Source organism: Lepisma saccharinum, chromosome 22, assembly GCF_977018435.1.
Source record: "Lepisma saccharinum chromosome 22, izLepSacc3.1, whole genome shotgun sequence".
NCBI lineage: Eukaryota > Metazoa > Arthropoda > Insecta > Zygentoma > Lepismatidae > Lepisma > Lepisma saccharinum.
The window spans coordinates 20013941-20039334 of NC_139250.1; the positions used below are offsets into that span (position 1 = coordinate 20013941).

Consider the following 25394-nt stretch of genomic DNA (forward strand, 5'->3'; position numbering starts at 1 on the left):
GCGTAATTGCACAACTCTGTTCTGGACAAAGTTCAGGTAACTAACAATCCCGTTGAAAGAGAATGAAACAAACAGGTTACCAAAGAGACCAATCAGCTATTTGAAGTTCCGCCTATCGGACCATTGCTTATGAATTCATGGAGAATATGTTCATTTCCAAGAGTTGAAATTACACTGTCAATTGTAATTAGGGAAACAATTGCACATTGCATGTTTACCACATCTTTCGAAACTCTGATATCTTGTATAAAAGCTTGTAAAAATACTCACCAACGTTTTAGTTTTACATGCCTTTTGTAACCGATCAAAAAGAGTGACCTTGTGCTGCCATCTATGAGGGCAAAATTCAAGTTTGATATTTGTTAGAGAATAATTTCCCTGTCAATTAAGAGGGTGTCTAAAAATTTACATGTGTTAGTTAGGAATATAATTATATATCATACCTTGCCATTAGGAAAGGGCACATAGTTGCGAGGTGATATTGACCGGGTAAGAAATAACATTTTATAGATTATCATTTTCGTATCTTTAAGCATGCAAAAAGATCTGCAACCAGCTTTTGGATATCCGTTTCGTAGAGAATCAGGTTTATGTAACAGTGTTCAAAATAATATTAACAAATTAAACTATAAAAACCTTTATGTAGAATATCTTCCATCTAGAAGCTAGTTAAAAAAAATATATTTATTGTGACGTTTCCAGATATCTTCTATATGATTTCTAAATTACCTGACTTTTATGACTTTCACTAATAGGTTGGCTTCCCTGATTTTTCCTAGTAAATGAAAACCTTCATATAATATCATTTATGCCAATCTTGTGACTCGAAATTTTATTTGAAGTCTGTTTTAGAAACGCCAGAATAGCTAGTTAATCCACTATGGTGACCTAATAAATACTTTTAGTTGCATAGGAGAATACAAAGTATTTTAGAACATGTGCCACAAAGGTTTCAGGATTCCCAAATCTATGGAAATCGGAAAATACTCCTAATGGTTTGGGTTTATTCCCCCTTGTGCAATTCGGAAATCTCCGAAACGTCACGAGGTCAAAGTACGCGATTAGTCAGGTCACAGTCTGATAACAACAGGGTTCTTGAGTACGGAGTACTAATTCATAGAACAAGGGTGAACATAGGTCGAACGAAAGGTATGTTTCAACTAGTTTCTCAGTGCAATATTCTTATAGATACTTATGAAAAAGTATATATAAGCTCTCAGTGCAACGTTATCTGAATGTAAGACTATAAGTTTTTATACACACACCATGATTTGCGAGACTTTAAAGTCGGGGAATCTACCTGGGAATCTTATTTCGGGAGAGCCCTCTTATTTTGTCATATATGCAGTTTTCTCGCCATTTGTGGGTCTCCGTACATACGTTGGGATTTCATAATGAGCTGGGCTTACACACTTCTGGGAGACTTTACACTCATTGCACAGTGCTGCCACCTGTATTGCTTGATAGGAATTCATTCACACACTTGTTTTCTTTAAAATATGTAAACTTTCCAGAATGAACTCAAAATTAAACTAGTATATTATTTCATAATGTTATGCTGAATTTTTGATGATTTTCTTTCGGGGACGCAACAAAAAGTTCCGAAGAGCCGATATGGTTCGTTGGTGTATTCTAACGTAGTTCACGAAACGATCAATTTGCCAACAACGCGTGCACACAGACACATCACTGCACTTCGTGGGTCTACATGGCGTAAGAGTAACCAAAAGTATCATAAAAGCGAAGTAAAATGAACCATATCAAGAAATAAATATAAAGAAGGGTGGGATAGGGTTGTGTATTAGTTGCATGCAGAGTACGAGCGAAACTGCTTAGTGGAGAAGAAACATTTAAATGATAGAATGACCGTTTGAAGCTTACGTGAGCAGTGCTGCAACCTTGCGGATGGTTTGAAAATAACAGCTTATATCTCGTGTAAATTTGCGCTGTGTGCAATCAGACCTGAACTTTCTTGTCGGACGATTTTCATTTGCCTTTGTATCCCCCTCTGCTCCACTTCCAATATAAATGCCGACACCCACAAGCAGCAAGTTTTGCAAACGAACGCCTTACGAGATCTGAAGCAGCAGACATTAGCAGCACGTGAAATATGGCGGTACTAAGCCCTAGCTTCAACAAGTTCAAACGCCCAATCCATCAACGTTCCCAAAGAGATATCCAGCCGTTGTACGGTTTCAATCTATTGCGAACTGCAAGTGGGCAAATCGAATTTTTCTGACAGGTTCCATTACGACTACACGTCCTGTGTCAGCCTGCAAAGAATGGACATCAGCTTGGGAGAAACCAGATTCGATTTTGGTGGTCAAGTTCAAGGTCATCTTCAAGCTAGTAATCCACCTCCACCCACATGTTTGTACACGGGAGAGTCAAATGAAAGCCTTAATTTATTTTTGTTTCTAATCTAGTAGATTTCTGCATGTACGTTTGCACAAATTTGCTGCATTTTAGCACAGACCTTTTGCTGATCTACAAATATTATCAACTTTGAGTTAGTGCCTGCATACCTTAAGAAGAATAAGTCTTTGGGGTCCACGTGCAGTCACTTATGAGCCACTGCGAAGGCCTTTCCACCCATCTGCCTGCGAACTGAGGTCATTGTCGAACTTTCTCCTCCATTAGTAAACTTGCCGGTGTGGTAAGTTTGCACAGGGATATTGAATTTTCATTATACGAGAAATTTCTGTACGTTTTAGGCTGACAGAGGGTAAGAAACCACTCCTCTTCAATGGTGCTAGTGTGTACAGGAGGCGCTATCTTTAAAATGACAAAAATGACGCTTTGAAGCTCACTTGGTTAGTGTTGCAGCCTTGAGGCCGTTTTGTAAATAACAGTTGACACCTCATGTAAATTTGAGCTGTATACAGTCTGCCCTGCATTTTTACGGCTTTCTTCTTTGATAACTATCTCGTCCACTCTAAAAACAGTCAATGTAAATAAATCCACATGGCTTCTGAGAAATCCTATTGGTTGTTCCAATGGCGGCTGCGCAGGAATCTTGCGCGTAGGAATACAATGCGTGGGATAATGCCATATCAGTCAATGTAGCTGCTGCGTGGAAGTTGAAAACCTTATATTATTAGGTGTACAGCTACTACGAATATATTCATGGGCAAAATAACACTAACATATACGAAATGATTTTTTTTTCAGAGGTCACGTGGTTTTGTTTAACCTGCGAGGACACACGTGGCGGGGATTTAACAGCAAATTTCTTTCCTTGCGTGCCTTTTTGCCTATTCCTGTTAGTTTGGGTCCTTTCCCCCACCTTATCCATGTTGGACATGCCAACAGTTCAGTTTCATCTGCGGTGCTTTTGACCGCGCGCGCTTTCTCGTGTTATGGCCTCCCCGATGGCGCAGTGGTAGCGTCCTCGCCTTGTAATCAAGGGGTCCCGGGTTCGATACCCGGTGGAGGCACAAGTGGCTCGGAACCCACTTTAAACTGTAGGTCCAGTCTCGATTAGCCTTACTGTGCATAAAGTGGACTTAAAACAACAAATCAAATCAAATCGTGTTATAGATTTAACATTATTGGATTTTCCCCCATAATTATGAACCCGGAAGAGGAGGTTCGAATTCATGGTCTTCAAAAAGGAGGAACAACGTGATAAACAACTTGGAAGGTAATTTGAAAGAATAGTGGCTCAGTCGGTAACGCGTCTGACTACCACTACCATGCTCAAGGTCCCGGGTTCGATCCCCTTTTCTAACGGTGGAAGCGGCCCCGGCGCCCACCCAGCGTCGAATAGCATGGGTACCTGGGGGAAACCCTGGGGGGTAAAGGCGGTCAGGGGCGTGATGCTGATCACATCACCCCCACTCACGACCGGATGAAGAAAGTGTGGGGCGTTACCCCCACACCCCCTATACGCCTTCATGGCGTGGTGCTATGCACAGGGGAACAATTTACCTCTTTTTTTTTTTTACCATTTTGGCGATGAAGAATGTAAATCAAAATAGAAAGGAAATGCATCCACTGTTGAACACATGTACACATGCCGTGAACACATAGTCTTTTAATGTGAGCGACGCCAAGGGTCCCGGGTTCGAATCCCGCTCGGGCTTGGTTGTTTGTGAATGTCCATTCATCAATTTCATCATTTCATCCCTCATTCCCATCTTCGCAAATTAGCCAAGTAAAAGTACGCGAAGTAAAATAAACTAAATCAATCATTTTTTTAATGTGTGGAAATTGCGAATGGAAATTTTGATGGCTACGAAGAGGATGTGAAATAAATAAATTTAAAAAACAAACTGGAGTAGTAAACGTACAAAATATACTAAAATTGTAAATACATTTAGTGTCATAATTTTGTTCTCTCTAAAACCATTGCATTTCTGTAAAATTGTTTCATAATTATATTATATTTTTACAATAATGAAAATGAACACGAAGAATTATCTATTAAATTTTGTTAAAATAGTGTTCTTCGAGAAGCTGCGGTCGTTAGGGCGTCTGACTACCATGCGAGAGACCCGGGTTCGATTTCCGGCGGGGGAGAACCGGAATTTTTTTCCAGCTGTCCAAGCTGCTCCGGCGCCCACCAAGCGTCGTAAAAAGTTAGTACCTGGAGCAAACTCTGGGGGGTAAAGGCGGCCAGGGGCGTGGTACTGATCACATCACCCCTACCTTCGGCCCTGATCAAGAAAGTGTGGGACCCTAACTCCACACTCCCTATACGCCTTCATGTCGTGGTGCGAATAACAGGGAAACACTTTAATTTTTATTAAAAAAGAGTTTCTTTTGCCTTTTATATTATTAGAAAATAAGGAACACAACATTTTCTTTAAAATATGTATTAAACTTTTGAAACGTATACCAGTTTTATATATTGTATTAAAAATAATTTTTATATATATATATATATATATAAAAATTATTTTTAATACAATATATAAAACTGGTATACGTATATATATATATATATATATATATATATATATATATATATATATATATATAAAAGAAAGAACGTAACAAAAAAACAAGAAAACTAATTTCAAAATATGATGAAACAAACCCAATAGACCTCAATATTCAAAGGTGGTCATTTTGACCGCGCGCGCCTCCTCACGAGATCTCTCTTTGCTTCGGACGCATTTTCAAGGAAATCGTCACTTATTTAAGTAGATAAATGGGTATTATATTATTATCATTATTATTATTGGTGGTGGTGGTAGAAACAAGTTTCTCAAAACCGAGCTCCGTGGCAGAGTGGTTAGCATAGCGCGCTATGACGTCAGGGATCCGGGTTCGATTCCCGGCCTGGGCATGGATGTTGTTTGTGAATGCTCCTTCATGAATTTCATCATATCATCACTCATCCTCATCTTCGTGATTAACCAAAGGTTGCAGACAGCGAGGTAAAATAAGCCAAATTAATCAAAGTTTCTCAAGTTTGTTGCGCATGTTTGTGAGTGTCCATCAATTTCATCACATGATTACTCATCGTCATTGTCGCGATTATCCATAAGTTGCAGAGAAGCGACGCTAAATAGCAATAACAAAAATCTCGCTCCCTGTACAAATTAAAATATTTATATTTTACGATGAGGTATGAACATGAACACTCTGGAACTTTCTTCGGACCCCAATGCCTGGTGCTTTAAAAAGTTATATGCAAAAATTAGGAAACTTTGTTGTGTCATTTTAATTGTAATGACATAATTTGAGTTGGTTCCTACCAGTTCTTTCCATTCTACATGGCGTTGAATTTGAGCATTGCCTGGCATCAATAAAGCTGGATGTGTACATTTCACATCATCTTCAGAAAATAGCGTGGGAAGGAATGCGACACATCAAATCCGCTCCTGGACAAACTGGATCACTTTGGCTTCTGGGAACTTTCCTCCGCGGAAGAGACAAGCAAGAGAATTCATCCTGGTAGTAAACCTGTCTCTTCCACTCTCAAGATTAATCCTTTAAGGCTTACGATGCAGTAGCCGCTGCACCTTTCAAAACAGGATGCCATATTTTTATCCAAACTGGGACGACCATACACTGCTCGGGCATCCGGAAAATTGAAGCAAAATGTGGGGGTTCGAGTATGGCGTGTTGTCACGTCAGCAACCTCCTACGACCCTCCCCCTCCACCGCCCTTTCAAAGATGGGAAACGGCATGTCTTGTTGTCCCTCTGGAAGTTTAGTGCAAATAAACAATGCGTTCCGATCAGTGATGTGCGTCTACGCGTAAACAACGATAGTCTACATTCTACACGTAGATTACGTAATCTATGTAAACAACATGGCGAAAGGTGAAATTAAAAGAAAATTATACTGCGTATCAGTTGCTGATGTGTGTGGAGAACTTTTCATACTCTTTCTTTAAAATTTGAACAATTTCTCACCCAGGAAGAAACCTAATGTAGGAAATATTATAGTGCTTTATGGGGAAAAAATCACTCTTGCCTCACGACTGCCATCTGTTGTTGTTTTTTGCATACTATTTATCTTTTTCCATAGTTGATAATAGAAGAGAAGAGAAATTTTGTTGTAAATAGGGTTCTTTTCATTTCGTTAGGAACCAATATAGTTGAAAATGTCACTTTCATTTCATGAAACCCTTTAATGCACTTTAGATTGTCTACGTAGTCTATGTAAACTACAACCCAATGTAATCTACGCGTAGATTACGTGTAGACAACGCATGTAGAGTAGACGTAAACTTATAGTCTACGGCACATCACTGGTTCCGATACGATGGAAAAAATATGCATTTGAAACCTACTCTTCGTAAGAATTTGAAGTCATCGTCGTACGGGTGGGGTCTATAGTTCAGGACAATCTTAAAGAAACCTAGACCTTATCTTAGGCCGTGTCCGAAATTTGCAAGACCGTACTTGACATCCTCCGAGTATGGTCTTGGAGTGCGGTCTTCAAGTCGTGGACTGGAAGTGTTGTCTTTCGAATTGCACTTCGACTGCAGCGCCAAATACGATCAGTAGATACAACTGAAGACTCGTTGTTTTCCTCGCGTTTTAAACACTTGTTTTTCACCATAGAAATCACATAGCATTTTCAAATGTTCGTACACATACATTTCCACACATTAGAAGAACTATAACCAACAACTTGCTGGCCCATAACGTATATCTAACTGTGTCGCTGTCTTTCTACCTCCGTGATTTTAAAAAAATGAACAACGAGTGCGGAAACCACGTGACCTAGTCAATAACCATCTGCACTGCGAGCTGTGCACTTGTGTACTTGGCGCTTTCGAACTGTACTAACGGACAGAGCCTTAGCCACAATCTTGACGATGCGCGTGGCCACCACCTTAAAAGAATTGGCAATATCGAAGGGGCTTGTGTGTATATACATACGAGGGATGATCGAAAAGAAGAATACAGACTCATGTAAAAAAACACTTCATACACTACTTGTCAACATAGTCCCTCCCCTGTTCAGACATTTATCCTAGCGCTACACGAGATTCATGATGCCTGTCTCGTAGAACTCGGGGTCCTGTTGACGGAGCCCAACCCTTGCTTTGTGCTTGACAACTTCATACGACCTTTGAAGAAGCATCTCAGTGGACGCCGGTTTCACTCGGATGATGTTGTCAAGCACAGGCTTCGTATTCTTTTCTTCCGTCATCCCCCGTATGCTTGTGTGTGTGTGTGATGAAGATTCTAGCCGTAATCATAACAAATAGTTTTTTTTCATTTTAGGTTTGCAATACTTTCTTTTATTTTTAGTATTTTTATTTATTAAGAGTTGCTCAAGATCTCTTTGAATTGGATGATATGAATCCAACTGTCCCGTCACAAGTGGGAACTTTCTGTTTCACTTTCAACAAGCTCCCGAGCTAATTTCATAACCAATAATACATATCAGAATATCTTCTAGACATATTTTTCCATCCTTATTTCTGTCCTCTTGCAATGTTGCAGTTTAAATATTTTCATATTTTTGTACTGTGATGATTCAATGTTATAGGTAGTTATACATTCGTGTACATGAATGATTTGACCTTCTCTATATTTCGGTATATATGTACTCTAATGACTTTGTCTTCTAGACATTTAGATATTTATGTACTTAAATGATTCCTCACTGCGTGTAATTCGATATTCCCGTATGCTGACGATTCTCTTTTCATCGATTTTTCTTTACTTTAATAACTTTGTATTCCTAGTAAGGTGTGTCTCAGAAATATTTTCGTATCTAAAACTATTAAAATAAATACTTATTTTTTGTATAAAGATAAATTTATTACCAAAAGAAAGCTTAAAAATTTAATTTTTATTTGTGGAAATGGTGACCGTTCATGTTTTCAGATTCAATCATTCTTGAAGCGCTCAGAAGTTACAGTTTGAGCATTAGCATGATCATCTTCAAAAAAATAAGGGCCAATGATTCCTTGGCTTGATATGGAGCCCAGACGACAACTTTAGGTGAATATAATGTCGTCTCAGGAAGGTTTTTGGGAGTTGCCTCTGCCCAGTATCGGCAGTTCTGTTTATTAACATGCTCGTTTATGTGAAAATTTGATTAATCAGAAAACGATCATGGCAATGCTCAAACTGTAACTTCTGAGCGCTTCAAGAATAATTGAATGTGAAAATTTGAACGGTCACTAATTGTACAATACTCTTTCCCACAAATAAAAATTTAATGTTTAAGCTTTTTTTTGGTAATAAATTTATCTTTATACAAAAAATTTAAGTATTTATTTTAATAATTTTAAAAACGAAAATATTTCTGAAAATATTTGCGTATTTCCGTACTTTTATCATTCCTGTGCTTTAATTCTGGAAATTATGTACTTTGATCCGATGGCGTAGTGGTAATGTCGTCGCCTTGTAATCAATGGGTTCCGGGTTCGATGCCCTGTGGAGGCACATAGTGGTTCGGATCCAACTTTAAATTGTAGGTCCAGTCCTGATTAGCCTTACTGTGCATAAAGTGGACTTAAGATACCAAATCAATCATTATGTACTTTGATGATTTGTTATTCCCAGTATTTTGCCATCTCTGAAATTTGAGGATTTGAGGTTACCGGTAGTTCGGCATTACTGAAATTTGATGATTTGGTGCGTCCAGTCATTTTTTAACTTTGTTGAATTGGTATTCGTATTTTTTCTGCATGTATGCACTTTTATGATTCGGTATTCTTGGTATATCCATATTATATTTGTGAGTAATACCGTTCACGGTTCCCAATGCCAAATGGTTGTCCTGAACAGTTACACAAAAGCAACGAGGCTTTAAGTAAGTGACAAATCAGTGGTTCAAGCCAGGCGTCACAATGGAAAGCTTCGAGCGACGTAAATATGAAAGTCAGATGAGAGAGGCAAGCGCTCGTGAAGCATAGCAAATGTCTCTTTTTTTTCTTGCCTGGCTTTTGAAATCTTAAGTAAGCAGAAGAAACTAACAAAGCACTCGAAATTTACAAACGAAGAGGTTGCTATTCATAGAATCTAAGTTAGCCTACGGGAATAAGCGAAACCATTCTCTTACTGACGTTATCCGGTGCTGAAAATGGAGTCTGTAAACATGTGAGAAGACGTCATTTTTCTCTTTTACTTCTTCGCCACTTTAAGAACGACTGTCTCATTTACCAATTCTGTATCTCTTTGAATTAACCTCTCCTTCTTGTTTTCGTAATGTTCTTCATCACGGTGTTACTCGTGAAATAAAGGTCAACCCTGAGATAAATATTTATTTAGGTAAGGTTCCACCAGTCTTGAAATTTGCTGTTGATGGAGGTAATGGGATCAAAAGATAAGCTCCACCCGCTTTGGGCACGTAAGCACTCTTTTCAAAGACTGGGTAGACCATAGAGCCGATTTGGATCAGACTACTTAACCAATAATTATCGCTACTCCTTGCCTCTAAGCCTTGCTTAGAGAATTTAGATGATCTAATTTGGATCAACTAAAATATGCAGCTCCACTTTTAAGTCTTGACCATAGCTGAATACTCATTGTTTTTGCGTCACGACAAACATGTGGTTCACCACTGAATCGACATTGCAACTATCTCTCCACACAATCTTGTGACAGTTTATATTGCCTTTTGGCGTTTAAAATCAATTAATTTTAATCTTCATGAACTTCTTCGAACAATCTTGGCTGAATATGTTCTGATATGCAGAAGTATTAATGAAACAATTGGAAGCATTTCTCCAAATATTCTTGCTTGGATTTGACCTGACATCTTGAAGTCTATAATCAAAGAAACAATTGCAAACATTTCGCCAAACGTTCTTAAGCGACGACGATTATTTTCTTGACTATTTAGTGGTGGAAGTATCGTTTTCCTGACTATTTAGTGGTGGAAGTATCGTTTTCCTGACTATTTACTGGTGGAAGTATCGTTTTCCTGACTATTTACTGGTGGAAGTATCGTTTCCCTGACTTCGATCTGATTTGATGGTTTGGTATTGGCGTGCAGTGGTGATTATGTCTCTGGCTACCTCTGCGACTGTCGCTTGAAGTTCGGTCGGTGATGGTGGTTCTAGGTAGAATCGGTGTTGTGTTCCTGGAAAGGGTAGACTTGAGTTTTGGTCCTGAGAAGGGCCTACTTTTCCTGTAACAATTTATTTTTTATATTGTTCTGTCTTTGTCTGGTCCTCTGTCAGTTTAGAAGACTCCGTCGGCGATGATCTCGAGTATGGTTTCGAGGATAATTGTTAATTTTTCTGTATTGTCTTGTGTCTTTTGGAGTTTGTCTGACTTTTTTGACATGTGACATAATTCTCTTGTCTTGTAGTTTTGTCAATAGCTACTGGACGGTCTTATTTGTTTCTTCTTGATCCTTGCTTGGTGTTTTTAGTTTCTGGCTGTATTTCGGTGCTGTAGCTGGTTGCGTTCTCTCTGGAAGCGTGTTTTGAAGTGTTGACACTGGTATTTGTTTCTGTTGTTCTTTATTCTCTTCTGTTTTGGGAGTACAGCTTTGTCTCGTCTCTTGGACTGGCAGGAACATTTTGCATCCTCTGTAGTTGGCTGGGTGATTCTCTCCAGAGTTGCAGCACTTTGCGGGGAGTTGTCTGTCTTGTTTCTGGCATTCAGAAGTGAGATGGTTGGCTGCACACTTCACGCATCTCGGTTGGCATTTATGGCATTGTAGAATCCCTGGTGACCGGTATGGTTCCACTCGTATCTTGTAGTGCATTAGATATTCATGATTGTAAATGTCTGGCGTTGTCTGTATCTTGGCGTCAGTTTTAGGATCTCTCTTCATCTGGTGGACTTGCGGCACGTTGTAGTGTTGTGCAAGCTCGGTCTTGATTTATTCAATTGGTGTGTCAATAGGTAGCTTCCGTAGTACGACTTTGATTGGTCGGTCTCTTCTAGGTTTTTCTGTAGCGTAGCTGAGCAACTATTTCTTACAGTAGTGGATGAAAGGTATTTAAGGTGTCAATAGGGTTGACTTTCTGGGGTGTTTGTGCACGGATTGGCCTTTTAGGGTAGGTGTAAGGTTCGTCATACATGTCTTCCTTGTCCGAGGTGTTGCAGGCATACTCCCTTTTCTTGTTCCTATTCTCCAATGGAGTGTCTGGATGGTGTGGTTCTTGAGCGAGTTTGTACTGGCATTTTGAGATCTAAAAAGCAATGAATTGCTTGGAAGCTTTCTTCAGACGTTCTTGATTGAGTTTGTTTTGTACTGGTATTTTGGGATATAAAATCAATGAGGCAATTGGAAGCTTTTTCAGACACTATTTAAGGAGTTCGCAATGACATTTTGAGATCTACGAGTACAGCACCTCCTCATATACTGTTGATTGAATTAGTGCTTACATTTTGAGATTTAAGATAAATGAAGCAATTACAAGCATTTTCAAAAACATTCCTGTTCGAATTATTTATGATTAGAGCCCGGAAGTTCAGGCATTTATTTTCGTTAAAATAGGCAGGCAAAAAGGCATTTATAATGTGGAAAATAGGCACTAAAAATGAAAAAAGGCAAAATAAACCGAAAAAAAGGCACATTTGGAAGTCGCTTACTTTTATCTATAATTTCTGGCAACATGTTAAAATCTACATTGGGAAGAGCATTTCAATTTTCTCCGTCTTGATTGCACATAACTACAAGGTGTTTTTTTAATTACTCAACATTCATTGATAGTAGTCTGTCAGAGAGAATGTTTTTCATAATAGAAAATGATATTTCTACTTCTACAGAAGTTATTGGAGCATACATAAAACAAGCTAATGTAGCTGGACGCATTTCGGTAACAGCATTTTCACCTTTTAGAATATCACAAATTGTTTTCAATTGTTTCAGGTCCTCATTTGCACTCACTACCCGTTTGCACTTTTCCGCAACAGCTGACCCCTTTTCTCCTGGCACTTCCATCATCTGCTGCATAGATTCCTCGAAGATTTTCATGGATGCTATAATTGTAATTGACTCTGGCAATGCACCATAATGTGCAAAAATAAACTTGAATAGCACAGGAGTTTTTTCACTTCACGAATTGAAGCCGCTTCATTTTCTGGAAGAGCATATATCACCTCACTGATTTTTTCAAGGTTGTTAGCATAATATATAGCTTCTGATATCCAGGTTCCCCATCTGGTCAAGACTGGTTGCGGAGGTAAACTAAGCTCAGAAGCAACTTCCTTAAATTTTCGGGTTCGAGAGGGAGATTTCAGAAATGCGTATCTTCTTTGTGTTCGAAATCAACCTGTCCACTTCAGCAGTCAATCATGCACAAGGAAATGTTAACCGAACTGAGCATGAAATACATTTTTCTCACACTTTTCTCCTTCAGTAATGTTGAAACATGCATGAGTTCAATATTACTTAAATAAGGCGAAAATTATTCACATAATAAACGAAAGAAAAATAAATGCCAACAACGTTTTTTGGGAGAAAAATAATTTATATACACATTTTTTTTTAAAAAAAAATGTTCGAATTTAATTGAAAAAGGCAAAAAAAGGCATTATAATTAAAAATAGGCAGTGGGGTCCAAAATAGGCAAAATAGAAAAATGAAAAGGCTTCTAAAACATTCGAAACAACATGAGAAACGTATATCCGGAAAATTTTATCAATATATGCAGTAGATAAAAAGAGGCATTTTGCCAAACTTCCGGGCTCTATTTATGACAATTTCAGCTGTTTAAGTTACTGACAGTCAAAATTAATGTCACAGAGCGTAGCGTTAAAATGTCACGAAACCCCACCCTGTATTTTCGGAAATAATAGGGATTGAGTATATTTATCTGCGATAATAATGTATTGATGGTGTAATTTTCAAATAAGTAAGGAAGTCTGCTTTTCATTTCAGATCAGATGATAAGATCAAACCATGGCGTTGTGGGTGTCTTGCTGCTGTGGTGAAGGGGCGAAAAAATAACTCAGCAACGCTACATGTGATCTGGTTGAAGTGCAGCATCTGGAAAACGATGCTGGAATGAAAACTGATGGGGATTAACTGGAAACTTGAGGCTGGTCACCCCAGCTTTGTGCGAGCATCAATGGCGGGCAACTCCTCCTACAAGAACACCCAGCACATAGCATTCGACGACATCAACTCCACCTACATGCTCTCCGATCAAATGGACTACTCCGAAGGTGAGATTATGTGGGGGATGTTCGTGGTTGCGGCGATCTTTCTGCTCAATATAAGTGTGCTAGTGTTAGTGTCGTTGTCAAGGGAACTATGGAAGCCTCGGCACTTATGGATGGCCGCGCTATGCTGTACGGACATCTTCGTAGGGATCCATAAAATTCTTGAACTGATCAACCTCTGGTACCCACAGAGGTTGCTGTGCATCATCAACAAGTCAACGATGGGGATTCCGTATGTTATTAACATGACAATTCTCACCCTCCTCTCTTTAGACAGATTCGTGGCCGTCCGATATCCTTTTTTCTACTCCAGCTCTATCAACAATAAGCATGTGTTTCTCGCTTTTGCCTTCGTCGTCATGACAGGCACTGCCCTAGGTTCTGCATCCGTAATACTTGGCTTGCAGGACAAGATATGCCGCGCACAACCTATCCAGTTGGTTTATCTTACAATTGCTCTCACAGTGTGTTCGTTTCTAAGTCTTCTCTTCAACAGCAGTGTGCTTAGGATAGCCAAGAAGCAGCTGAACGCAATCTACGCTCAGGAGCAGAACTTGAACAAGAGGAGGGTGTCGGTGATATGCTCCAAGTGCGGGTTCAGGAACCAAACGTATGTGAACACGATTCTTCAACTACCTGACATAACGGACACGTCCATAAAAATAAGTTCTACTGTTCCTGCCAGGCTTTGTAACGAAAGCGACCCCTCAGGATCTCCTCATTCAGAAGTTCAGTTTCTGGATCATCGCCTTGAGCTTCCAGACTTTGTGACCGCTCTGGATGACAAGAAGGAAACTACAACTCTGACAGTGACGCACTGTGGTTCCAAATCAACCATATACAACTCGACGACAGAGTTCGACCACGGTGGCGCTATACCAATAATCTCTCCTGCCATGTCTCCACTTGTAGACTATGACACATGTTCAGAAGCCATGGCTCTGGATGCCTCCACGAATGGTAGCATCATTAGGACGTTCTCCCTCCCACACATTCCAGATCCAGTCGAGTTCCAGCCTCTTAGAGAAGACCATGATCTCCAGCAGCCACAGTTGCTGGATCCATCTGACAGACTGCCTAGCGTTCCAGACTTAAATGCAGTTCAAGAAGTTGTACCTCACGTGGTTTCATCCTTAGGGCTGAAGAGGTGCAAGTCGATGATGACTTATAGGCCGAGAAGATTCTACCACGGCAACAATCTATTCAGAAATCTTCACTTTAGCAAAGCCCACATGTTCGTACATGTTGGACGCCTATTTCCCAGCGTGCGGTTTGCTAAAACCGTACTCGTTATGATGATCCCCATGTGGGTGTTCATCTTACCCATTGTGACTATCATTCCACTGCATCAGCAATGCGAAGACATTGATACCAAGATAGACTGTGCACTTGTCAGCACGTTGTGGTCCTATCTACTCATCCATATGCGTAGTATTCTACCTCTGCAAGCCGTCATAGACACTTTCATCTATGCTTGTGGTAGTAAAGAATTCAAAGTGGCAGTCAGAAGAAAGTTTAAAAAGTGTTGAAAGTAAAAATGTCAACCATAGAGATACTTTTACTTACAATATGGTTGTGTTTATTTGTGTTTTGTTGGCATAATAAATGTCGCTAACAATACTTTCCAAAGTGCATTGGTTGCTGGCAACCTACAAAGTTGAAGAACGTACAAAGTTGTTTTAATTGCACCAAATATAGTAGTTGATTCGAGCATAAACAAGCTTACTTCAAGTACTACATGTACAAGTAATGTACCTCTTCTCTTTGAATTTTGTGTCAACGTGTTCTCAAATGTATCATGAATGTGTCAGAAACTCTCAAATTGTTTCAACTCTATGTCTGCTCTCGTATACCATACACATTGACAACTCGAGTTGAATATCATCTATCGAAGCGAGCTTTATTTTTATAATGTAAATTAAGATGTACAAACTGTATGATGGTAAAGTCATTCAATATTAAGACATTCTGTGTACGTTTCATTTGTCCTTGCTTTTAAAAGAGTACAAGGGCAAAAAAAAAATAGCTGTTGAATGGAAGTGATAGATATGTACGGATTTGGAATTTTATAAAAAATAGAGTGAGTAAACAAATAAATGCTATTTAAGACCTTGAAACTGGCATATTTCTTTAGATTTTTATTTTATAAGTTCCATAATAGTAACGTGTCAGAATTAAAAATAACACTTGTGATCTTATGCACTGAAAAGAGGTTTAAAGAACATAACATATTGGTGCTGTTATTCAACAACATATTAATGTTGACTATCATTAAGTATAGGCCATTTTATTTGACGACATTTAAAACGAATTTTAAAAAAAAATCCTCGAAGAACAATTTTGTTAAATTACTCTACGAACAGAAAAGATTCATTCACTCTGGTGGGAGAAGTTTGTGTTTTGATAATCCCAAGCTGATAACTTATAAACAAGAGAAATTTAATGTCTACAACTTAACTGTTTGTAGTTTGGTATTCAGTGGCCTGTCGTCTCATGGTGTATGTATTTCATAAAATTTTCACAATGAAATTTCGACATGCAGTTAAGAGCAAATTGTAACAGCTGTGGGGAATTAAGTTAGCCTTTTTTTCAAGATCATAGAACTGTGAAAATCATACAAGAGGAAATAATACATGAATGTTGTCAACAAAATGATTATTCCATGTACCACATTACATAATCAAGTAGAATATTACAGTTATGGATAACCATAAATATAGGGTATCCAAGTGTCAAAGGTAGATAGAGTTTTCACACAATTATTGTAAGTAACAATTATTTATTAATTAGAAACTGAACTTCCGTGAGATCCAGGGAATGATACGGTCTTACAAATCGAATTGACACATGTTCTTAAAATTGAATGGGTGAGAGAAAGAAGGTAAAGATTCCATATTTTGTCATCTCGAACTAGGAAAGCAATTTTATTACTTAAGCTAAGTTGCATCAACTGACAGAAAAAGTAACCATCCTCTATCTCCCAGCATGTAGTAGTAGTAGTCAGTAGGAAATATCATTGAGGAGAAGAAGGAAAATATTCCTGGAATATTTGCCTTTTAGATCTCACCACCGAAAAGAAGCAGCCAACATTTGAAGTAAAAGGTGTTGAAAATCAACAAATAATCAACTTTAAGCAATGGTGGCCTAGCTGTTCAAGAAGCTTGCAAAGCGGAGAACTGTTTCAAATTAACAAGTACAGGTATCTCGTATAAAAAGAAGAAAAACGATTTGTGACAGCACACGAGTTTATATACTGCACTGGGAGAAGTATTCAAGCTCTACAAAGCGAGATTGTGCTTGCTACTACTAATGCTTATGGTGGGAAAGTTCCAATAAACAGTAATAATTTTTAAAAAAATTGAGGACGTTGTTAAAATTTTGCATTAAGTACCAGACGACTGCAAAGAGTTGTATGACATCATTTCATCCATGCAGTCTGCATATGATGAACATTCTGATAGTGAGTAGCAGTGCAGGACAGAGAATACTGTTCAATTCAAAGTAATGTTCAAGTTGCTGGTCATGGGCGTCCGGAAGGGGGGGGGAGGGGGGTGCCGCCCCTGGAAAGTGAAAGTTAACGAAAAATTATGTATTTCACACATATAATTTAATTTTAGCCACACTAATATGTGTTAATTATTGCATGAACACCATACATTCAAATTTAAGCAATGTTTTTTCTAGGGAACAACACTATTTTGGGGGAAAATGTGCCTTGTTTGCCCCCCCTCCCGGAAAAAAAATACCTTCCTTGCCCCTTCCTGGGAAAATTCCTGCGGACGTCCATGTTGCTGGTTGAACCGTATTTGAAGAAAATGTTGTTTTACTCAAATTTTATTATCGAGGATTGTTAATGTAAGCATTTTTAATCTAACGTTAATAGTACCGGTAGAAGGAAGTGTATGCTTGTAGATATTCAATTATGTTCTTTCCCTCGCGTGGAACTGAAAACGGTAATCCGTCGAGTAAACTGAGAACTCTCAAGTACGTCACTCATCAGAAGTAAAAGAACATCTGATAAGGAAAGAAAAAGAGATCTCTTTCGAACTGATAAACAGAAGAGGTGAGGTGAAGAACGGATTTATTTATTCAACTCGCTGAAGGCTGCTAATGAAGAGCTCACATGGCAAGGTTCCATACAGGTCTTCGCACTGGAAACAGGTATGTCTCTGTGCCCTGTTTGCCAATGCAGCGTGCAAACACTCGAGCGCTAAGGTAAACCAAATCAACGAGAAGGCAAACACCGTGTCCTTATGGAATTGGCCCTTGCACGGAGCTACCGATTTCCATTTGTCTTGACCCGTAAACGAGACACCTTGAGACAAGTACATTACGCGAAGACTTTTTGCAGAAAATTCCCTGCATTCATTTGAACCAGTGTGCTCACACAGAATACTACCATAGCCTTCTACAAAATGAAAAAGGCTACGATAATATACTTTCAAGGGCAAACCCTGGCTACCCTACGCAATGGATTGGTAGTGGCTTAATCCAGGCCTATCTACAGGGTGGGGACAACGTCTCGTGGCCGCCCTCCATATTGTGACTGCAATTGCTAAATTATTATTTGTTGCTAATACATGTACGGATCATTCCCTGACATTCGCTACGTGACTCGGCGGTAAGCTTGAAAATATACTTCATATTTGATAGTGTGTGGTTATTTGTGAATTTGGCAACTCTGTTTTTGCATTCAATCTATCTCATTTAGTTTACTGTGCACAGAAATCACCCCTTCAGTAGCCAAAAAAACATATCGCAATAAGTACATGTGGACTACGTTTAAAACACATGCCAATTTTTTTTTCAACTGTTCGAAACACTTCTTTAATTGAATCGTATATGAATGAAACAGTTCTGCTTCGCACTTAACGTACATTGTTGTATTCACGAAAAAAATATTTATTTCGGAAAACAGAGTAGCTACGGGGTTAAAATGGGGCCTGGCAACAGTGGATTAGTTGAACCTTCTCGAACAGCCTACATGCAAGATTTACAAGTTGAATGGATATTTTAAGACGTTAGTCAAGTGTTTGTTTGATGATCAACCATTATTCTTAGAAAACAAGTCTTCTTGGCAATATGTTTTAAACGTTTTCTTTATTTAGAACACAAAACGTTTTGATTTATTCCCTTAAACAAAAACGCAAAAATTGCCAAACCTGCTTGCTCTCGTTCTCAACGGTTAAAGGTCACAGCAAATTACCTCTTTCTTTTCTTCTTTTTTTTTTCATAATCAAGTTTAATGCCGTACAAGTTGAATGAATCCCTACCGAACATAGCTTGCAAAACATCCCGTCACAAATGAAAAATAGAATGGTGGACAATGCTCGTTGAAAGCAGAAGATATTTTTTCTTTTCAACAGCTTGTATGGAAGGGGAGGGGTGGGGAGAACGAAACAAAACGACGTAGGTCATTGTGAAGAACACGCAATGAATGAAACCTTATTCGTGTAAGCGAAAAGGTACAGGGATGTGTTCCACAAAAGAACTTGTGCGAGATATATCAAAAGTGCGCAGTTAAATACAGTGGCGTATCCAAGGCAATTGGTTCAAGGGCGGGCTGCCACGTTCTAAAATCCCAATCGCTTCGGAAGATAGAGGGGTAAAGAACATGAACACACACATGACCAGTGGCGTATGCAAGATTTATTTTCGGAAGGGGTGGAATTCTAAATATGGATATTACATAGCTGCAGTGACGGCGATTAGGGGGAGCCAGGGGGCAGTTGCCCCCCGCTTTTTGCCACTTTTGCCCCCGCACTATGCTAAACCTAATCTACGAGGGAAAGTAAACTGTCTTTGCCCCCCCCCCCAAGTTTTGGCACCTTGCTCCCTAGTTTTGAAACCCAATCGCCGCCACTGCATAGCTGTGCACTAGACAGGGGAGGGGCACAATAAAGTACTTTGTAATTATCATTTTTAGCCTTAACAAAGTTTAAAAAGATATTCAAAAACAAAAATGGCAATTTGGGTCATTTTAAGGAGGCATGCATTTAACACTTTGGTTTTTCCAGAGTTTTAAGAACTCATTTGAAAATTTTAATTTTCACAAAATGTTTGGAGGGGCTGTAGCTCCATCAGCTATTCCTTGTGTACGCCAGTTCACATGGTAGTATATAAGGGTAGAGTATAATGAGTCCAAAGCCCCCCCCCCAATGGTAAGTAAACATTTTGCATTATTTATGAAATCAAAGCAACAAATTATTTCAACAAATATTTATGCTTAGAGGTGGCCCATAGACATAATTCAATTACAATATTATTTTTTTCAGCTTATCCTCAGGATGTTTCAAAATTATGTAAAATAATAAACAAAAGCTTGCAATAATAAACCTACTAGCTGATTACCCGGCGTTGCCCGGGTATTTATTTATCCCAATCTTGTATTAGACAGGAAAATAATGAATTCTAACTATAGTGTAAAATGTAACTAATTTTAAATGTGATCGTGAATGTCACCAATTAGCTTAGAGACTCCGAAAACTATGGATTCGACACTAATCTAGGTCATTTGTGGCATTTTATTTTTCACCCCCTCTCACCCCCCATGCCGATAGGTGATGAACTTTGAGTTGAACCGCATTGGGAGTGTCACGAAAACTATGGATTCCATTCGCAACAGCCTTAATGTTAGACAACCCGAGAAACACTATCGTTGTGCGGATTGCATAAAGTCACGGATGTCCGTTTGTGCTGAATTTAAAATCGGTGGTTCTCGATTATTTTTACATATCACCCCACCCCTAGGGGTACCAGGGGAGTCTTAACCACACAGAATTTATTTCCAGATTGCAAGTGATACGTGTACCAAATTTGGTTGAAATTGCTCAAGGCGTTCGAGAGTTATGCCGGAACAAACAAATACACACACCTACAAACACACACATACGTACATCCATTTATATATATATATATAAAAAACATAAAAAAGAAGATAGGCTATAGTCTCAAACGGTGACATATTTTCGATGGGTAATTACGAAAAGTTTAAAACAGAAAATCTTAATGTACAATAAAAATAATGAAGGATAATAATGTTATTGTTAATGCAGTTAGTGTGCACCTACTGAGTGATTAAAAAGTAATATTTTATTCATAAATTGTAATTTTAATAATAATAATAATAATAATAATAATAATTAGAATAAACCGTTGTAGTCAAAGTTTTAAGTCCGTTTACGCACAGATAGGCTAATTGGGACTGGAGCTACAGTTTAAAGTGGGAACTGAACAGCTATGTGCCTCCACCGGGTATCGAACATGGAACTTCTTGATTACACGGCGACAGCGTTGTCGCTATGCCGTTGGGAAGGCAATAGCCTATTTACAAATAATCCATAACATCATTAATCGGTAATAATAATTATTATTATTGTAGCTATTAACATGTTGGGTTACTGAAAAATAAATCCCTTCTATTATTTCCTACATACACGGACATGTGTGCACACACACATGCAGAGAGTATTACACACTATTTGTGCCCAAGTTGCAGTTCCACCGATATTGGACAATAACGCTGCATGAAAGAAGCGAATTGCAGTCAGTATTAAGTGAGTCGATTGCATGGGCGTATCTTGGGACCTAATTTTGAAGGGGGCAGAATCAGACTTAGGGTCTAATTTTCAGGGGCAGAATCAGACTTTGGGCCTTATTTTGAGGGGGCAGGATCAGACATTGGGCCTTATTTTGAGGGGGCAGGATCAGACTTTGAACCTTATTTTGAGAGGGCAGGATCAGACATTGGGCCTTATTTTGAGGGGGCAGGATCAGACTTTGAACCTTATTTTGAGGGGGCAGAATCAGACTTGAGGCCCAATTTTGAGGGGACAGAATCAAACTTGGGCCTAATTTTGAGGAGGCAGAATCAGACATTGGGCCTAATTTTGAGGGGGCAGGATCAGACATTGGACCTAATTTTAAGGGGGCAGAATCAAACTTTGGGCCTAATTTTGAGGTGACAGAATCAGAGTTCGGGCCTAATTTTGAGGGACAGAATCAGACTTCGGGCCTAATTTTGAGGGGCATAATCAGACTTTGGGCCTAATTTTGAGGGGGCAGAATCAGACTTTGGGCCTAATTTTGAGGGGGCAGAATCAGACTTTGGGCCTAATTTTGAGGGGCAGAATCAGATTTTGAGCCTAATTTTGAAGGGGCAGAATCAGACTTTGGGCCTAATTTTGAGGGGGCAGAATCAGAATTTGGGCCTAATTTTGAGCCTAATTTTGAAGGGGCAGAATCAAACTTTGGGCCTAATTTTGAGGGGCAGAATCAGACTTTGGGCCTAATTTTGAGGGGCAGAATCAGACTTTGGGCCTAATTTTGAGGGGGCAGAATCAGACTTTGGGCCTAATTTTGAGGGGGCAGAATCAGACTTTGGGCCTAATTTTGAGGGGCAGAATCAGATTGTGGCCCTAATTTCGAAGGGGCAGAATCAGACTTTGGGCCTAATTTTGAGGGGGCATAATCAGACTTTGGGCCTAATTTTGAGGGAGCAGAATCAGACTTTGGGCCTAATTTTGAGGGAGCAGAATCAGATTTGAGGCCTAATTGAGGTCAGAGAATCAAACCTGGCGCTAAACTTTGGGAGGGGGGAGACTTGAAAAGTTTTCCATTCCTTACAAACAGCGTCCAGGATTATTTGTTAAATAACGGTGACGTTTGTGAAATAACAAATATTACTCTTTATTACTTTGCTCCTCAGGTCGCCTAACTTGTAAATGTTAATAAACCTGAAAATTGGGGGGGGGCAAGTGCCAAGCAGAGGCGCAACCACAAATTTTTGTCTGGGGGGAGCAAGTACCAGGATAAACGTACTACTACTACTAATAATAATAATAATAGTAGTGGTAGTAGTAATAATGATAAAAAATTTAATAATAAATTATTATTATTAATTTGCTTTATTTTACTTTGCTTCTTGTGCCACTTTTGGATAATTTGCGAAGATGGGGATGAGTGATGATATGATGCAATTAATGAATGGAAACTCACGAACATCCATGCCCAAGCCGGGATTCGAACTTGGGACCAACATTACTATTATTATTATTAGTTGTAGTAGTAGTAGTAATAGTCGTAGTAGCAGCGGTAGTAGTAAAGACGTTATTACCCTCGTAAATAATGGAAAAAGGGTGATAGAAGTTGGTGCTATAGTATTTGTGTTCGAACAAACGATTTGAATTATTTTTTCAACACTATTTTTGAAAGACAAAAATTGCTTGATAAATGCATTCCAAATATTATTCTATTTTACATTAACTTTCATGCACTATATATGTTCCACATACAGGGTGATTCTAAAGGTATAGTACAAACGAAAACCACAGATACCTGCAATGAAATAGAGACGAAAGTTCCCCTTCCACTTTGCCGAGAGATGCCTCCGTGACGAGCTAGACAACGCTGAAAACGTGTGAAAATGAACTTCACACCTCTGTATAGCCAGTACCAGTGAAGATAGAAAGGCGGAACAAACGAAGTCAAAAGGAACACCAAAGTCGCCCATCCGAAAAACACTAGGCGGCAGCTGCGCAAAGCATGCGCATGGGGTTCCACAAAGGAAATAGGAGTGTCCCGCAAGACAAGTGAAGGGAAAGTGAAGCCATCGACAACGGTAGGGAGAAAAAAAAGCTTTGAAGCATGAAGTAACAATTGCACAGCGGGAAACAAACACCATGACTGAAGCAGTGCAGTCGAGAAAAGTAGTGCGGGGTTGCAGAACCACGGGAGGACGACGTAGGATGTAAAAACACACCGAGAATGCAAGCAAAGTTCGCCGTGACACTCGACAGGCAACAGACGCGTACATGGTTCGGAGCAGAAATGGCGGCACTGGCGGTGCAGTGCAAGGGGAGTCCCCAAAACACAGTGGGGAGACACCGCAGCAAGAACAAAGCACGGTGCAACAAAAGAGAAAGAGGACCGGACGGGGAATGGTACCTGCCAAGGAGACAACAAATGCGGGACGAGGGATTCCCCGTAGCAGCACCGAGGGGATGTCACACAGAGGTCGTGCGCCAGCAGGACAAACACAGCAACTACGGGCACAGGAGGTTATTGCTAATGAAAGGTGCACGTACAGATAGGACCACGTACCCCGTACTGACGTTGTAACAAACGTCGTGATGGGGCCCAATCAGCCTCTTAGAAATGGAGCCGGAGGCACATCGCTGGGTGGGAGCGGGCGAAAGGCTGCTGGAGTGTCGTACGGACCCCACCACTCCGTACGGTGGACGACACTAATGGACGTGGTCGGAATGTTTCCATCCCGATCACCAGGTCCACCGTTCCCAGACCTGACGAGGCTGCTTTCTTCCGAGCGCAACCCCAGCCGAACAACTCGAGTCCCTCCTCGGCCGCAGCCTTCCGCTCCGAAACCAAGCGTGGCCTCACACCACCGCAGCCGCACACTGCCGCGTGGGTGTGAGACCGGGTCGAGCAAGGCTGGACAGATAAACTGCGTGGGACAATCGTGTAATGAAGCTACGTGGGGGTATGCACGTCTGTTCAACTTCTGTTTTACCCCACATTGGTGTACACAAACACCACACGATCGTACGTAGTGCTCCCCGTCGGCTCGAGCAAGACGGACGAAGTACGTGTTGTGGGTGAATGGGGCAAGAATGAAGGACGCTACATGTGTTCCACGATGACAAGGCCCCAGAGTACATGGCCCCACCTGACGGCAGTGGTCAGGTAGTGAAGAGAACAGGCACGGGTGGCTCAGGAACGTCAGCTGATTGTACCACAGCGCCGTGCGGACGTGTGGGCTGATTGGAAGTGCAGCGTCAGGGAGCGTGTCAGTGAAAGAGCCGGTGCGGTGGTGGTGTGCTTGACGTACGACAATTGAGTACGTTGTTTCGAAGCCGTTGTGACCAGTGTGTGTGTGTGTGCCACCTGTGCACTGCAGTACAGTATTCCATAATTGGCACTATCCTCACCGTACCATGGAACGCTACACATTTGTAGAACTGAGGACATGCATTTTGTCTACGGCCTTGCAGATGGCAATGGCCGAGCAGCTGCACGCCTTTATCGCGGACGGTATCCGGAGAGGCGACAACCCGACAGCAGGTTGTTTTCGAACGTGCACCGTACCCTTGGTGAATCGGGTGTGTTACGTGCAGGCCATAATGTCGGTCACCCAAGACATGTGCGCACCGCGGCGGTCGAGGAGGACGTACTTGCTCGCGTGGACGACACACCGTCCATTAGCACCAGTAGCATTGCACGTGCAGTGGGAGTATCACAGTCGACAGTGTGGCGTGTCCTTCATGATGATCTGCTGTATCCCTATCATCCACAGCGAGTCCACGCGTTGCAGGCTGTGGAATTCTGTCAACGACTGTTGCAGTTTTGTACCGACGATCCCCGTTTTTTGCGCCATGTGCTTTTCACGGACGAGGCAACATTCACCTGTGAGGGCATCTTCAATTGCCGAAACAGCCATGTGTGGGATTATGAAAATCCACATGCAGCAGTCGAGGTGCACCATCAGACCCAGTTTGCAGTGAATATCTGGGCAGGTATCATCGATGAACAGATTATCGGTCCATACCTGCTGCCACCACGTTTAAATGGCCGCCTCTATCGCACCTTTCTTGCATCAGTCCTTCCAGAGCTGCTAGAAGATGTACCCCTCAACGTGCGACATCGTATGTGGTTTCAATTGGATGGAGCGCCTGCACATTTTGATGGCACAGTGCGAACCCTTTTGCACCGTACCTACCCACAGCGCTGGATCGGCAGAGAGGGCCCCGTCCCCTGGCCCGCCCGTTCGCCTGACCTCACACCAATGGATTTCTTCTTGTGGGGCCATGTGAAAACACTCGTCTACGAGAC

The 25394-nt window shown here is 40.4% G+C and overlaps 2 protein-coding genes across 5 annotated transcripts in view; one reads left to right on the forward strand and one right to left on the reverse strand.

Annotated features, from left to right (window-relative positions):
• Positions 1-15618, forward strand: part of LOC146004909 (uncharacterized) — a 52477-nt gene extending 36859 nt beyond the window's left edge. The window contains exon 2 of the mRNA XM_083143939.1: positions 13264-15618. Coding sequence (XP_083000065.1) covers positions 13400-15076 — 1677 coding nt within the window. The 5' untranslated portion in view covers positions 13264-13399 and the 3' untranslated portion in view covers positions 15077-15618. The remainder of the gene's footprint in view (positions 1-13263) is intronic.
• LOC146004908 (protein FAM135A) overlaps positions 1-25394 on the reverse strand; it is a 491480-nt gene that overhangs the window by 129474 nt on the left and 336612 nt on the right. The gene's annotated exons all lie outside the window — the stretch shown is intronic.